This window comes from Prunus dulcis, chromosome 5 (genome assembly GCF_902201215.1).
Source record: "Prunus dulcis chromosome 5, ALMONDv2, whole genome shotgun sequence".
In the NCBI taxonomy this organism is placed as follows: Eukaryota; Viridiplantae; Streptophyta; class Magnoliopsida; order Rosales; family Rosaceae; genus Prunus; species Prunus dulcis.
This window is the reverse complement of record NC_047654.1, coordinates 10,747,709-10,764,039: the sequence shown is the minus strand read 5'-3', so window position 1 is coordinate 10,764,039 and position 16,331 is coordinate 10,747,709. Positions and strand designations below refer to the sequence as shown.

Below are 16,331 nucleotides of genomic sequence, written 5' to 3'. Positions count from 1 at the left end.
ATGTGATCATAGGCCTAAAAATTAATATCCTAGATGGATGTAACAAGTTATAAGTATTATACTGTAATCACTGTTAAAGTGGGCAGGCCGCACCATCAGAAATGCAACCAATCCTCCACCATGAGTTTCAAGTTTCGCATATCACCAAGAAGCAAAAGAAAAATGTAATTCTATATAATCATTCCTTCCCAAGGTTGAAATGTAAAATTAGGGCAATTTAAGAATGATGGTATAGTACATATAGAGGTATAATGTATAATACATCATTAAGACTCCTGACTTCCGGTATCGTTGTTGAGGAACGAATGAGGTCGGCATCTGGAGCTTCTGAGAGAATTCTGATCGGCAGCACATGCATAGAAATAAGTTCATATAACCTCTTATTTCAGCATCCATTCTTTTAAGGCTGCTTGAATCAACTTTCAGCAGAAAAATCTCTACACAGCTCCAATCCAGGGTCAAAGAAGGCATTGAAGGCAATGCTGTAAATGAATGGAATTCCCTTTCTGTATGTACTTGTTTGAGTTGTGAGACAAGTTAGATCACACAGCTGTACATATTGCTCCTGAAAAGAAAGATAAATAAAACGTGTTACTAAATTCAAGCTCATCCCTTTAAGCTTTAACCATGACTTCTATATTTACATAACAAGAATTTTTTGTAACTTTTATATAATGATTTGTGTATGCGTTCAAAGAAAAAGACCAATCTCTGTTCCTGTAAAAGATTTTTAAAAAAAGTGTGTTAGAAAAAGACCAACAGACCTGGTAACCAGGAGGAGCAGCAAAACTTGCGTTCATCAATGTGCTTCACATCAAGTCCAATAAACCATGATCCAGCACTAACATCATCATGAGCATATGTACGAAGAATAGACCTGCAAAACCGACACAAATCTATAAACTAAATCCTGCCAGGCTTGTCTGCATGCTAAATACTATTAAAAAGTTCTTTTTAAAAACAAGGAGCATGCAGAAGTACCTGTTTATGGATATAAACTGAGCTAATGCTCTAGAAATGGCATACAATTCACCAGAAGCATGGGTAAAATATCTGCATTAGACAAGATGTGCAATTTTGAGCCAAGTGAAAAAGTACAGTACTTGAAGATAACAACCTAGCACCTACCATGAGGAGATAATCCTTTAAATACGAGAAATATAGCCAATCAAATATCACATAGAACACTCTAAGGCATTCTTCTTTAGAAGTAACCACCAGGGAACTTAGAGAAAAACAGTGCATCATCCACTTTCAATGCGTCTTTTTCCCTTTTTAAAAAAAATAATTTTTCTGTGGGCTACTCTTTCAGTTCATGTCAATTTAAGAGTGTTTTACTTGCCTAACTAACAACCATCTCTTTCAGAGACACACCTTCCCAGCATTCCTTTACTCATATTCAACAACCCAAGCTCCACTCTATCCCCGCTCTTTTCCTAACCACCATCTTTAACACAGGTTACATACATAATGCCTAAATTTCCACGGAGTCAAGAAATCTATCTTCTATTCAAGGATATAAATGAAAATGCTCTTTGCTTACGATTTTGCATCGCCAAATTTCCACCAGTCTGGTTCATACCACTTGTGTGTTCTGTATAATTAAGACAATAAAAACAAAACAAAAAAGTTACACCTAATCTTAAATGCCTCATAAGTTTAAAGTTTTCATCAAATAAAAGCACACTTTCCACACTCACAGCTCAGAGAACACTTCGCCTGATTTCATACACCCAATATAGACACGAGGCTTATTCAAATACGCAGTTAGTGTTGCTCCCAGGACATCTGAATCATAATCAAAAGACAACAATTAGCACGCACTTTAAAAATCTGTTTAGGAACTGTTCTGATATGCCTAACAGTCAAACATTGCTTTTCTTATTTTTCAATAAGCCCTTTTATCATGTTATTTGGTTCCACCACAATTATACCTGTAGTGTCCACAGGTAAGCTATTCAGAAGTTAGACAAACAATTACAGCATTTTGCAGCATAATTTTAGCGGTAAAACAATGGCAAACGACCAAATCTCTAAATTGAAATTACATATTATGCTGCTTTGATTTCTGAGATAGAAAATGACTAGATAATCATATGCTTATGGTGTCATCCCAAAGTATCTTTTGTTTTCTCAATAGTAAGTGTTATCCAAATTAATTACCTCGGATTAATGTTATGCATGTATAACAGAAAGTGTCAATAGGATTCACTATCTTCTTGATACTGGAAAGAATTGTGTGACTACATACCAATATTAACATAAACATCATCATTGACTTTAACATAAAACTCAGCATCCCAATTTTCTACAGCATGAATATAGAATGACTTCATCTTCTTTGGCCGCTCCTCAGATGCATCCACTTGACCATCCTGTAAATAAAAAAATTAAAAATTAAAAAAAAAAAAAAACAAAGAAAGAGTGTAAGTGACATTTTGATTTTGATATAACATTATCTGCTCCTATATGTAGCATTCCTTGGGCATGTTGACTAACTGCATATTTAAGCAATCACAAATATATACATGAACATGAGGGCTGTGCAAATTCTGGTTAAGGGCCATGAACAAGATGCAAGAAATAAAAATAAGGAGAGCACAGTGAGCTTATTTTTCCTCAAACTAAAATTTAAGGCTGTATTGGCTAATTCATCATAACTACAAACTAGCTATCACATAGAATATGGAAAAAGTAAAAAATTAACAGAAACATACTTTGGTAGTCATATGAAGTTAAAGATACACTTAATTGTATGTACATAAACACATATATTGATATATGTATATTTTGAAAAATTCACATATAAATCCCACATAATATTGTTAAAACAGTTTCTTTCAAATAATTGAACATACAAGAACAATGAAGTCGTTGGTCTGCTCATTTTCTCTGTCTATTTGCCTGTCCAAACTGTCTCCACGATTTGGGCTGCAAGATATACATGCTTAACTGAACAGAACTGTAGACAATTTCTTGTCATCATTCTAAATCATCGATATACAGACCTTCTTCCAATTACAAATCGCACAACGATGCCCTTTTCATCTGCCAATTTCTTTAGTGCTGCACCTGCACATATTGTATTCAGATTTGTTAACATGGCCACACGAGCAAAGAAGAGCATATCTATTTTTAATGCTGGACCTGCCAACTGATGAAATTGCAAGCAGAGCAAAAGAAACAAACAATGAAATGTTCAATAATTACCGCTAGGCATCCACGCCTTACGAATTGCATCCCTATTTTTCTTGCGGCCAAATGTTGTAAAAATTCCTATAACAGCTAGAAGCTTTTTCTTAGAATGAGCCCCCTCATTTTTTGACAAGCTCTTTGGAACAAAACCTTCCTGTCTTGCTGCAGCTAGTTGCATCTCAAGAGTGGACAACTGCTTCTGTTGCTCCCTATAAAGTAAATGATCATCATTCATAACAGTAAGTAAGCCCAAGATCATAATGGTCAAATATGACCCCCTTTTACAGAATAGTTTGGATTTATTTACCTGCAAGCTATAACTTTAAGCGTGTCGTCGACAGATATGGCAGATTCTCCCTGAAAAATGATAATGGACGATTATCTGCCCCAGTAAATAATTTCTTTGAATACTTAAGAAAGCAGCAGAGGTTGAAATTCTACGCTAATAAACTTTTAAATTTTAATATATTAAAACACAAAAATTTTCAACTAAATAAAACGAGAATGGTAAATCCAGAAGAAAACAAAATAAACAAAACCAAAGCATAAAAATACCTGACCACTTCTTTTATCAAGCTCCTGAATCAAATAAACCCTATCCGCAGCATCCTGCCACAGACTACCAACATCACAACCTCATCAGACATTCATCAAAAATCAAACTTTTCGCCAAAAACTCAAAAGTAAAATTCAGAATAGCCTCGGTTACAGCTCAAGAAAACAAAATTCAAAAAATTTGAAAAACTCACCGGCCGGCGACATAAATGGCGGCCATGGTGGAAAGCATGGCCAGCAAGAGAGCTGAAATTCGAGAGTGAAAAGCCGAACCAGATAGCCGGTTCTGCGATGCCCGGCTATGCATATTTTTGGTCCAACAAAAAACGAAGAGAGAGCTTGAATGGATTTTGGTGAGTGGTCAGTCAGATCTGGCAGAGTTTTCAGAGCTCGATCAAGCTGTGATTGAGTTTGAAAACTGATAATTGATTTGAACAAGGTTGGAGGAAGAGGAGGAGGACTGAGGTGGATGAGTGAAGAAGACGTTGTAACCGATTACCATTTGCTCCAAAGTAACGGGATTTTTGCAATTAATTTTACATCCTCTATTATAAATGAGTTACGAAAATAATTTACCGGGTGGAAACTCTTTCTTTTCATTTTATTTGGAAGGTCATTTCACATAATCACGGATTAAAAGTATAAATTATTGTGTCTATTAGTATTGGTGTATGCACTCTTATCATATTTTGGTGCGTTCACTAATCAGAAATTAGAATTCTCATTTTGAATTTCATTTACCGTTCCCTGTGTCTTTGTTTCTATTGCATTCTATCTTATCGTATCACATTCTGTTCTGCGATATTTGAGAATCACCGTCAATACCTCGGCGTAGGTCCGGGATAATCCTTTGTTGGAGGATTTTGTGTTTACTTCACAATAAGAATTTTTTCTTCATTTTTAAAATTTTAAATTGTTTTTAAAAACATATGTTTTATCTTATCCATGTTTCACGATGTCATTGGAGATGTGAGCGCCACTTACCTTTTACATTAGCATATTTACAGAGTTTCTATTAGTCCCTACTAGCCTCTCCGCACGCGCTTGTGAGAGGCTTTTTAAAATTTTTTTATTATATTTATTTTAGATTTAAAAAAGATAATGAGTAGTTGTGTTCCATAAAAATAGGATTCATTATCTGATTTTTCTTTTAATTTTAATTTTTTTAATATGAAAAGTGTGAATTTACCATATTATCCTCATTTAATTAATAATTTTAATTCTTAATGTTTGGATTAGCCAAGGGCATTTTCTGGTATTTTGAATGTTTCACCATTCTCTACCTTTTACTTTATATATAATATATACTAGCCTCTCTGCACGCGCTTCCGCGCCTGCAAGAGGCTTTTAAAAAAAAAAATTAAATTTATTTTAGAATTAAAAAAGATAATGGATAGTTGTGTTCCATAAAAATAGGATCCATTATCTGAATTTTCTTTTATTTTTAATTTTTTTAATACGAAAATTTTTGAATTTACCATATTATCCTCATTTAATTAATAATTTCAATTTGTAATGTTTGCATTAACTAAGGGCATTTTCTGGTATTTTGAATGTTTCACCATTCTCTGCCTTTTGCTTTATATATATAGATAAATGCTTTAAAATTGATAAAAACAAACCTTAAGTTACAAGTTGTTATATCATTAGTCGATTTGTCCCTCAATCTATTAAGTTAAGTGCTTTTTTTTATTTTTTATTTTTATGACGTAGCACTTAGATCATATTTCTACTTACATGGACACCAAATTGATTTTTTTTTTTCTTTTGTATATCTTATTTAGGAAGGGTTAGGTTTGGTTATATCGTACTAATATTGAGATCGAAACTCTAATTGTAAAACCCTAGATCGAATTACATGAGTATTCAAGTCTAATCGAGTCATAAATGCCCCACAGTAGTCTTGTGGTTAGGATTCGAGACTTGAGAAAGATTTGCGGCTTGGATTTAGGGTTTGGAGGCTCAAATTCATTTTTCAAACTTAAAAATAATTTTAAAGTCCACAAAATTATTTAAGATAAGTAAATATAATTAATTAGTATTTATTAAGTAATTTATGAAATTAATTAAAATATTTAAATACTACTTATTCATTAAATATAGAATAATTAATATAGTTAAATAACACAAAGATATTACTTAGTTGCAAATATTAGACTAAACAAACTAATTTTGTATTTACTTAATTACGAAAAAGAAAACCATTTTGTGTTGTATCGCCGCGCGGCTTTACTTTTAAAATATTCAAATACATTTAAAGAGTATAGCCACACGGCTGTACTATTTGAATTCATTTAAAGCTTAGAGCCGCCCGGTTATACTTTTAAAGTATTCGAATATATTTAAAGAGTATAGCCGGCTATACTTGTTAAATATTAATATATTTTTATATTGTAAAAAAATACAAAAATAGGACGCTAAATTAAAGAAGATAAATAAGTGACAGCTCAGAGTTAACTAGAAAAAACCAAAATAAAGATCACTCACGTTTATTGACGATGCATATATAAAAGCGGTTGATTTTTTGTCCTCACAGTTTCCCGTTTATAATTCACGACCGGCGAAAGGCTAAGTCACTTGCTCTGCTTGCGAGGTAAGAGAGAGAGTCTTCGATCTTCTCCGATTCGATTCAAAGATCAGCGAAAATGAACGACGCAGATGTCTCCAAGCAGATCCAGCAGATGGTGAGGTTCATTCGCCAAGAAGCTGAGGAAAAGGCCAACGAGATCTCCGTCTCTTCTGAAGAAGTACGTTTCCTAATTCTCTCACGACTCTCTTCTTTTTCCCCAATTCTTACTTTTCTTCTAACCCTAAATTTCAATTTAATCTCGATCCGTTTTTGTAATTCGTGCGTAATTAAGTTTCTGTACATATATACGGGTATTTGATTATTTGTGCGAATTTGTGTTGTTATTGTAGGAATTCAACATTGAGAAGTTGCAGCTGGTCGAGGCTGAGAAGAAGAAAATCAGGCAAGAGTACGAGAAGAAAGAGAAGCAAGTCGACGTCCGAAAGAAGATGTATAATTACTTAAACCTTCCTAATTTTGTTTATATTTCTCATTCCAACAAAGTCATATCATTGTTTTTCCCCGATGGGCCAAACAATCATTGAGCATTCTGCTGTTAGAAATATATGGATATGTATCAGTAGTACGGTTTCAAATATCAGTTACTGTTAGGTTGAATTTTGAGTTGGAATTAGTAATCGCGGATGTTGTGGAATACGATAGTGAGGTTGGGAAGTTGGGAAGTAGTGAAGATGGTGATTTTGTTAACTTTATGGATTTGGTGGAATATTGAGGAAACTGGTTTGAACATAAGTTAAAAATGAGTTGAATATGTGGGAAATCTTATTGGAAATCTTATTGTCATGAGAGGCTTGATGAATTTTAATGTAGCCCAAAATTTAGGAGCTTGTATGTATTTGGATTTTGAAAACCATACTTTATGAAGCTAATAGGCTCTAGCTCAAAGGGCATTGGAGTAGGCGGGGAAGGAGTAGGACGAGGCTCAAATCTTATTGTAAAGAAATCAGACTGTATGTTCAATCAAATTGAGTTCTTTGTTTCTTCGCTGTTGAATTTGGGTGGTTGGAGGATGGGTTCACTAAGGGAAGCTTTTCCTTTCTTGTTTCCCCTATGGCTATGCAAAAATGGCACATATGTGGGTAACTAACAGTTTGTTGTATCGGTTTGTTGCAGTGAGTACTCTATGCAGCTTAATGCTTCTCGTATTAAAGTTCTTCAAGCTCAAGATGATGTGGTTAACTCCATGAAGGAGGCGGCTTCCAAGGAGCTTCTGAATGTGAGCCAAGATCACCATGGTTATAAAAAGCTTCTGAAAGATCTTATCATTCAGGTTTGTTAAACTTCTTATATGGTATGGTAGATATGGCTAACCTGTCTCACCAGTTTTTATGTACACCTACATAACTATCATCTAGTGGCAAATTGGCAATGGCTCGAGTTTGAAGTATTATTCATGGTGATGATCCATATCCTTCATTGACAACAGATTACATTTTCTATTCTTAACAAATGAGTGTGATTCCTGACTTCCTAGATGATTTCTAGTTCACTTTAACTTTATGCACTCTTGCATGGATAAATTAATAATTACCACTGGTTTACTGAAAATTATGGTTTTGGGACACAGAGTTTGCTCAGGCTGAAGGAGCCTGCTGTTTTGTTACGTTGTCGGAAAGAAGACCTACATCTGGTGGAGGCTGTTTCGGAATCAGCAGCACAGGAATATGCGGCCAAAGCAAATGTTCATTCACCAGAGATTATAGTGGACACCACTGTCTTTCTTCCACCTGCTCCTACCCATTTTAATCCCCATATTTCGTCCTGGTAAGTTACTTTCTGCCCCACAAAATTTTCAGAAGTTTTCAATTAGGACTTGGATATAATATGGCTTGCTATTTAGCTTCTCAAACAGCTCTCTTTTATATTTTGAAAGAAAGTGGAATGATGGAACTTGCTGATGATAACTTTTGATTGTTCAGTTCTGGAGGTGTAGTGTTGGCTTCTCGAGATGGGAAGATTGTATGTGAGAACACCCTTGATGCACGGTTGGATGTTGTATTCCGTAAAAAGCTTCCAGAGGTATTTTCCTTGCAAAGTATCAGTTTCCTTTTTATAATTCACCTTTTGCCACTGCGATATTAGGCTGTAGGCTGATTTATTTATGCTCTCAGGAACTGAGCTTGTATTCTTGTTATTGCAGATCCGCAGAAAGCTCTTTGGTCAGATTGCTGTGTAATGGGATGAATTGTACGGTTTTCTTTTACCCTGAATTATGTGGCCTTGGAGAGATTTAAGGACTGGTCAGTGACCACCAAAGAATCTGTTGTCAAATTATTTGTTTGTGTATTTCCCATTTTTATTGTGGTCCGAATAACTTTTATATATGTGCTTCCAAAATAGCTTTAGCTGTTATGTGCTTTGGTGTTCATATCTCGTCTGGGGCATGACAATATGAACTCATTCTTGTTGATGATGATTTTAATAAAAGTTTGCAGCTTAGAGTATTTACCGGTTTTTATATCTTGGTTGGTACCAGATCGTTTTTTAAAGTTTTTTTTATTAATCTGATGAATCTTAATAATTCTCTTTAGAAGAACCAGTGGGTATGAGATGACACGTGAACTGTCACGCGAACCATTTCTGTATAATTGCATTTTATATTATTCAATTTTAAAGTATGTCGGTGACCAATGTTTTGTCGTCGACTTCATTATTGTTTCATGGACCATTATCATTACTTGAAAATTCCGATCTATGGCAGGTGGCTTTCAGCCGTTGATGTATTTTATCATCCCATTGCATCAGCGGCAGCCATCTACACCTGCATTTACTAATTGTATGGAAGAAGAAAAAAAGAAAAAAAGAAAGTAAATTTCATGTTATAATTCATTCAATGGTGGTTTTAGGATTCGAAAAAAACTTATATACTAAATTTGACGGTATATGTGAATTTTATTAATAAATATAAAAAGATACATCTATTGGATCATGTTAGAGAAAAAAACCAATTCTCATAATATTATCAATGCATTTAATCAAACATCACAACAACATCAACAACAAATTCAACATTTCAACAAAATTTCTAAAATCAAAGACCTACTTAATTTAAATAAAATCCCTATATTATAATTCATTTCTAATCAAACACTAGAATACTAAATTTCAAATTAAAAATGTATAAGATAATTAATTAGAATACTAAATTTCGAATTAAAGATGTATAAGATAATTAAATAGAAGAGAATAAGAAGAAAGAAAGAGAAAACGGGGAAAATGTGAGCTGACGTTTTTAAAGAAAACTGTAGGCCTTATTTGCCTTGAAGTAATATAGCCCATGTCTATATATATGATAGCAAATATATTTTATTTGGAAGCTGCCCAGCCAGAAAAAGAAGTTGCTGTAGACGTACACAAAAGGAGAGAAGCTGCCCAATCAATATTTTTTTCGGAAATAAATTTCAGTTTTTAGTTTTAGTTTTTATTTTTGGTACTCCTATTCTCTCCTCTTATTCTCTTTATCAATCACATCTTTTTTCTCATTTTCACTTTTATTTTTCCTATTTTTCCTCTATACTCTAATTTTAAAAAAAAAAAAATTATCAAATGGATCCTGAATGTTGAAAGCTATAATTCATTTCTTTAAGGCACAATAAAAATTACGAGAACAAAACTCCCCAAAATTGATCTCAATTGAGAGAGATAAAACTTAATTTTAATTGAATGGTCCACAGTCCAGTTGTATTAGTAAGCTTCGGATTGATCTTGAGCTTAACTAATTTATTTTTAATCATAAGTAAGCAGCTAAATATGAATGAACCTAACATCATCGCCATGAATATGGATATGGATGATATGCGAGGAAATGAGCATGACAAGAACAAAATGGAAATGGATCCACCCAAACACATATAATAGAGCCAGCCGCTTCAATTCAATCTTCTAAATTTAATTTGTCATTTTAAATAATTTCGTACAAGGACGCAATATGTAATTAAATAATTTTGTTGGGCCTTACTCGAGCCGGAAATTAAATCGGGCCGCAAGTCTTTACTGAAATCAGCCCAATCCAAGCTCTCATTTTCGGGTCGGATTGAGAAAAGGGTTATAGACAACCTCATGTCTTTCTCAACGTCTTTGATCTCTAGCTGAAAGAGGCAACCGGCAAAGTGAGCAAAAAAGGCTCACCGACTTAAACTGCTCGTTGCCGAGAAACTGAACCTTGGTTGTCCTGTTAAACCGTAAGCAGAAGCTTCACAAACTCCAACTTTGTATTGCTTTATTTGGCTCTGTTCTGTGTTTCATAGATATATTTATGTTTTTTTTTCCCACCATTTGATGTGTAATTCTAATAGTTTTCTCGCTGTTTTTATGCTTATTATCTGTTGGGTTTAATTCAGCTTTTGAAAATACTCATTCAGTTTTGCGTGCGTCGGTTATTCTTCAGCTCTTAAACTTTGTTTCAATTTAATTTTTGATATTGAGGTGAATTGAACTGGTGGATGGGCAATCTGGGTTTCTCATTTGAAGCCTAGTAAGGCTTATTCTGAATAATTCTGTGTTGTGCATGCTCAATAACGTTAAATTTTTGTCATTTTCTTCCACTTTCTTAGCAATCAAAGGGAGCATCACTCTGGCTAATGCATTGTTTTCTGTCATTGTCTTTGTCCAACTGTGCAGAGTTTGGAACTTTCAAATAATTTTCTTTTTGGCCTGAAATACTTATGAATGGCGTGGAGAGAGCTTGGCAAAAAGGCAAGTTTTCATTTACCAGTCTCCCATCCGCCCCTGGCCCCCTTTCTATTTGGTTTCATCCCTGCCTTGGTTTGTTTTATAATCTTGTCACTTATTCTTGGTTTAGCATTGAACTCTTGGTATTTGATTTCAGGAAAAAAAGAAAACTCTAAAAATGCAATAGTTGGATAATGGAGAATAACTGTAGTTTTGGTTGGTGTGTGTGTGTGTGTGTCTAATATTTATATATTTATATTTCATATATACCATTGGAATCTAGAAGTTTTCATCAGAATTTCTTGTTGCAGGGCATACGTGCCAGTCTAACTACAGATTTAACTTCAAGACTACGAAGACATGGGTTTACTTCTGTATCTACTGTTGATGATATTATAAAATCAATGTCTGCTGCTGTCAGATGCACACCAGGTAAATTAAAATTGCACAAGGAAAACCTTTTTATGTGATAATTGCAGTTCAAATGATCTCAATAAAGTCTTAATTTTTGTTCAGTTTATTTTTCATAATTACCATTGTAATTCAGTTTCACTCCATAACTCTCTGATCTTGAATCTAGCTCGTTTTGTAATTAATGTGGCTTTTGCTTGCTTTTTGTTTATATTACTTTAACCATACAATTGTACAAGACGATAGTTACATGTTTTGATTTTGAGGGAAAGCAACTACCAAAGTATGGGTGTTTTGTTCACATGTTACATGTGAGAAATCTTGTTGAGTATTAGCCAAACTTAAGAACTTTTCTTTATTTTATTTTTCATCATTGCTCATATCTTAATTTTTGTAGCGTAGATCCCTCGTTTATGTCACGGAGGTTTGATTTTAATGAAGCTTTGACAAAAGAGTCCCTGGTACGGTAAGTTGATCTTTCTGTTTCTTTGTGGTTACTTGTTTTATTTGTTTTCATTTCAGTTTGCTAATTTCAACCTTTATGATGAAAAATTTCTTGCTTAGATGCTATCGTGCGAGCCCAGAACTGTTTGCTAGAAAAGGAAATGACGAGTCATTTGGTTTAAAAACTCCCAAGAAAGAGAAGTTTGTAAAGAGGGACAGTAAGGCCCAGCCTCCTGTTGAAGCTCCATATGTGCCTCCTAAATCACAAAGAACTACCAAACCTATCTCAGATAAGACGATTGAGATTTTTGAAGGCATGACAGTTGTTGAGCTTGCCAAGCGTACTGGTGAATCAATATCCACTCTGCAAGGTATTCTTACAAATGTTGGGGAAAAGGTTGGCACAGAGTTTGATCCTCTCAGCATGGAGGTTGTGGAGTTGATTGCAATGGTATTTCACCTTATCAGCATTAAAATAATATATTAATCTCAGTTAATATTTTATTATCCTTGTTAACAATTGTTAGTTTTCAGTTCTCATCAAATACATTGTACGCATGCTTAGAATTGGATTCACCATTTAAAAGTGTTTTTGGAAAATCTCCGAGACTGAAATATGCTTAAATGGAGAAAACTTGCTTCCAAAGCCATTCTCACTTATTGGTGGTTGGGGGAGGGATTACACGCTGTTTGAAACGGGTGGTTTGTTATATGTTTTGCTTCAAATCATTATTGGGAAAGAATCGAAAGATGTATTCTGTTTTTACAGTTTACAGCACACCAATCAGGTGATGTGACAGTACCCATAGTTGGTCACTATTTTTATTGTATTTCTGCTTGATGAAAAACAAGTGTAATTTACTTGTCTTAGCTCTTACATATGTAGAACATTCTACTTGCTGCTCTTTAGCATTGTTTTCCTTGAATGTCATGTGTTTTCATTATGATATGCATTTTGGCAACTTTAGAAACTTGAATGAGCCATCCATTAATCTGTAGGAAGTTGGGATCAACATTAAGAGGCTGCACTCCAATGAAGGTTCAGAAATTCTACCTCGACCTCCAGTTGTAACTGTAATGGGTCATGTTGACCATGGGAAAACTTCGCTTCTAGATGCTCTACGTCAAACATCTGTGGCTGCCAAGGAAGCTGGAGGAATTACTCAACATCTAGGTGCTTTTGTTGTTGGTATGACATCAGGAGCATCAATTACATTTCTTGACACCCCTGGTCATGCAGCCTTTAGTGCGATGAGGGCAAGAGGGGCTGCTGTCACAGATATAGTTGTTCTAGTTGTAGCTGCTGATGATGGGGTGATGCCTCAAACTCTTGAAGCCATGGCCCATGCAAAGGCTGCTAATGTACCGATTGTAGTTGCAATTAATAAATGTGATAAACCAGCTGCTAACCCAGAAAGAATAAGGATCCAGCTTGCTTCTGAGGGTTTGATGCTAGAGGATATGGGTGGAGATGTTCAGGTTGTTGAGGTTTCAGCGATGAAGAAGACTGGATTAGATAACTTGGAGGAGGCTTTGCTTCTCCAGGCTGAAATAATGGATCTGAAAGCTCGAATCGATGGGCCTGCTCATGCTTATGTGGTGGAGGCAAGACTTGATAAGGGGAAGGGTCCATTGGTTACTGCAATAGTGAAAGGAGGGACTTTATTATGTGGGCAGTATGTGGTTGTGGGCTCAGAGTGGGGCAGAATAAGGGCTATTAGGGACATGGCGGAGAAGTTGGTAGAGAAGGCAAGACCCGCAATGCCAATTGAGATTGAAGGGTTGAAGGGACTTCCAAGGGCGGGAGATGATATCATTGTTGTGGAATCTGAGGAGAGAGCTAGAATGCTTAGTGCGGGGAGGAAAAAGAAATTCGAGAAAGATAGACTTATCAAGATTGTTGAAGAGAGGGCTTCTGAGGAGCAAGATAAAAAGCTTAGTGTGGGGAGTAAAAATAAATTCGAGAAAGATAGACATATGAAGATTATTGATGAGAGAGCAGAAGCTCAACAACCAGAAACATCAGAAGAGGAGCCCAAGAGGGTGGAAGTGCCGATAATAGTAAAAGCAGATGTTCAGGGCACCGTCCAAGCTGTTACAGATGCATTACTGAATTTGAATAGTCCTCAGGTATGCCACAAGATTAGAATGGTCGTGTACCTGACTAAATACTTTCTCTGTAGTTACCAATATTGTTCAAATAATTACTTGTTGCTTTGGTTGATGATGCTTCGTGCGTTTCCATGCAATGTTATGTGCAGTAATCATCTTTTTCATCTTTTCCATTTTTAAAAAAATTTTCCTTGCTGAAATATTCCACACTCTAAACTTCTCATTGGTTGGCAATACCTGTACTAAATAATGGGGCATTTAAGAAAAGCTTTGTATTGTTCTCTATGATTCTCTTCATGCTAACTAATCTTGCCACTCTTTGTTCTTGATAATTCTTCGATTCTTTTCCAGGTCTTTGTGAATGTAGTGCATGTTGGTGTTGGACCTATATCTCAGTCTGATTTGGACATGGCAGAAGCCTGTGGTGCATGCATTATTGGATTTAATATAAAAACTCCACCCAGTTCCGTCAGTTTGGCTGCAGCTCGAGCCAGTGTAAAGGTATTGACCTCGCTTTTTTCACATTATCTTCATTTTGGAAGGTATTATGAGGTTGTATTGTATTGGCGGTCATCTGGGTGGTTTGGTTGGAACGAAAATAGATTTAGGGTTGATTTTAGAGGACCACACTTGTTGCGAAACGAAGGAGCTATGGGAGAAAGTTCAATTATGCTCTTCCCTATGGGCTTTGACTTCTACAGACTTTATAGATATGTCCTTTAGGAGCTTTTAGCTGGATTGGAATGAAGCCATCTGCTAGCTTTCCAGTCAAAGTTTGTTTTAAGTTTTGTTATTTTGCTAGAAGTTTTTCGTTTTGCTTGGTCTAACTACTATTTCGCTGTTAAGTCTTCTTTTGTGGCCATCTTGGCCACCTTGTTTTTTTTTATAATTGTCTTTTTCCAATAAAATTCTGTTTCCTTTAAAAAAAAAAAAAAAACTTTTTAAAATCGTCTGAGGGGATGCACTTTTTCTAACGGTCAATAGGATATGACTATCTGTTCTGTATGCATTATTGGGCGTGAGCAGTTGGAGTTGAACTTTTATTTAGTTTAGTATGTAAAGCTGGAAAGATTAATTTTTTATTTCTTTTCAATTTTGTAGATAATGCTGCATCGTGTGATCTATCACCTTCTGGAGGACATTGGCAATTTTATAGTAGACAAAGCCCCTGGGACTCCTGAGACCAAGGTTGCTGGGGAGGCTGAGGTGCTAAGTATTTTTGAGCTCAAAGGAAGGAGCAAGTCCAAGGGACCTGATGTGAAGATTGCTGGATGTCGGGTGATTGATGGTTTTGTAACTAAATCGGGAATCTTGAGGCTCCTTAGGAGTGGGGAAGTTGTATTTGAAGGATCATGTGAATCACTCAAGCGGGAGAAACAGGATGTGGACACAGTAAAGAAGGGGAATGAGTGTGGATTGGTAATCCAGAATTACGATGATTTCCGGGTTGGAGACATGGTCCAATGCTTGGAGCAAGTTATTAGGAAGCCCAAGTTCGTTTCGTCAGAGAGTGGTGCTGCTCGAATAGAGTGCTGATCGTTTTCATGTTAGTAATATGTTAAAGTATGACTCTTAATTTTGATTGTTTACTCCCCATCTCTCGTTTAGTAGATAAAAAATTTTGTGCCGCTAGAGTCCCTAAAAGCTGGATTAATGTGGGGTTCATTTGCTCATCCAACTATGTTCTTGAGCAGCTTAGGTTTATTTTTGTAAGCATTCCAATTTTGAGCAGCTTAGGTTTATTACACAACTTATTATGTTGTACCATCGAGGAACTTCTGATAAATGTAACAAAGATTGAGGAAAGTAAAGAATTTATTCAACTCTCTACCTCATCTTCGTGTTTCTTAGTTGTTTAAGAGAAGATTGTTGCTGTTCCTATAAGACAGCAATTCAGTGACCATTTTTTCTTGCACATCTTTGATTTTAAGAGAAGATTGTTGCTGTTCGTATGAGTTCTTTTAAGAGATCCTCTCTCTGACCAAAACCAAAACCAAATCTCTTCCTGTTTTTTGTTTTTGTTTTTAGATTGCAACCAAATCATTTTGCATGCTGAGAAATCAGCTTCTTCATTATTTGACTTTTGGAAACTTCCGCAGCCTGGAAAATGAGTAATTGGAACGTCTGAAAAGCCATTTAAATATCTCCAGTTGAAAAACGGGCTGCCTAACCCCGCTAATGAATGCCCTCTAATCTTTTTCTATATTTATATTAATTAATAAAAGAATTAACATAATAAACATATATTCTAAAGTGTCATCGCTACATTGTCACGTGATGTTACCATACCAAGTGAGGTGTTATAACACGGGTGTAGGACATGGTTAATATGTCATGATGTTAGGATATAAAT

General features: G+C 35.3%; 3 protein-coding genes across 6 annotated transcripts; 2 read left to right on the top strand and 1 right to left on the bottom strand.

The window, feature by feature from the left end:
* Positions 1 to 151: 151 nt before the first annotated feature.
* On the bottom strand, positions 152 to 4,253 carry LOC117628802 (hydroxyproline O-galactosyltransferase HPGT1-like). Its single transcript, XM_034361326.1, has 12 exons — positions 3,945 to 4,253; positions 3,751 to 3,814; positions 3,503 to 3,552; positions 3,211 to 3,404; positions 3,009 to 3,072; positions 2,859 to 2,931; positions 2,252 to 2,375; positions 1,701 to 1,788; positions 1,544 to 1,594; positions 982 to 1,053; positions 765 to 877; positions 152 to 565 (listed from the first exon to the last, which is right to left on the bottom strand). Exons 1-12 carry the CDS (start codon positions 4,055 to 4,057, stop codon positions 543 to 545), a joined length of 1,029 nt encoding a protein of 342 aa, XP_034217217.1. The 5' UTR covers positions 4,058 to 4,253; the 3' UTR covers positions 152 to 542.
* A 1,956-nt stretch (positions 4,254 to 6,209) lies between these two features.
* Positions 6,210 to 8,798, top strand: LOC117627367 (V-type proton ATPase subunit E). The gene is made up of 6 exons (XM_034359436.1): positions 6,210 to 6,497; positions 6,670 to 6,770; positions 7,454 to 7,610; positions 7,908 to 8,104; positions 8,260 to 8,359; positions 8,481 to 8,798. Exons 1-6 carry the CDS (start codon positions 6,396 to 6,398, stop codon positions 8,514 to 8,516), a joined length of 693 nt encoding a protein of 230 aa, XP_034215327.1. The 5' UTR covers positions 6,210 to 6,395; the 3' UTR covers positions 8,517 to 8,798.
* A 1,612-nt stretch (positions 8,799 to 10,410) lies between these two features.
* Positions 10,411 to 15,813, top strand: LOC117628246 (translation initiation factor IF-2). Of its 4 annotated transcripts, XM_034360653.1 has the most exons (8): positions 10,411 to 10,521; positions 10,961 to 11,035; positions 11,323 to 11,443; positions 11,825 to 11,888; positions 11,987 to 12,317; positions 12,866 to 13,996; positions 14,330 to 14,479; positions 15,080 to 15,813. In XM_034360653.1, the coding sequence occupies exons 2-8, from the start codon at positions 11,009 to 11,011 to the stop codon at positions 15,512 to 15,514; spliced, it is 2,259 nt and encodes a 752-aa protein (XP_034216544.1). In that variant the 5' UTR covers positions 10,411 to 10,521; positions 10,961 to 11,008; the 3' UTR covers positions 15,515 to 15,813. The 4 variants fall into 4 exon arrangements, with proteins under 4 accessions (XP_034216544.1, XP_034216547.1, XP_034216545.1 ...); XM_034360656.1 differs by lacking the exon at positions 14,330 to 14,479 and having other exon boundaries at positions 10,414 to 10,521; XM_034360654.1 differs by lacking the exon at positions 10,961 to 11,035 and having other exon boundaries at positions 10,423 to 10,521.
* The last annotated feature ends 518 nt before the right edge of the window (positions 15,814 to 16,331 follow it).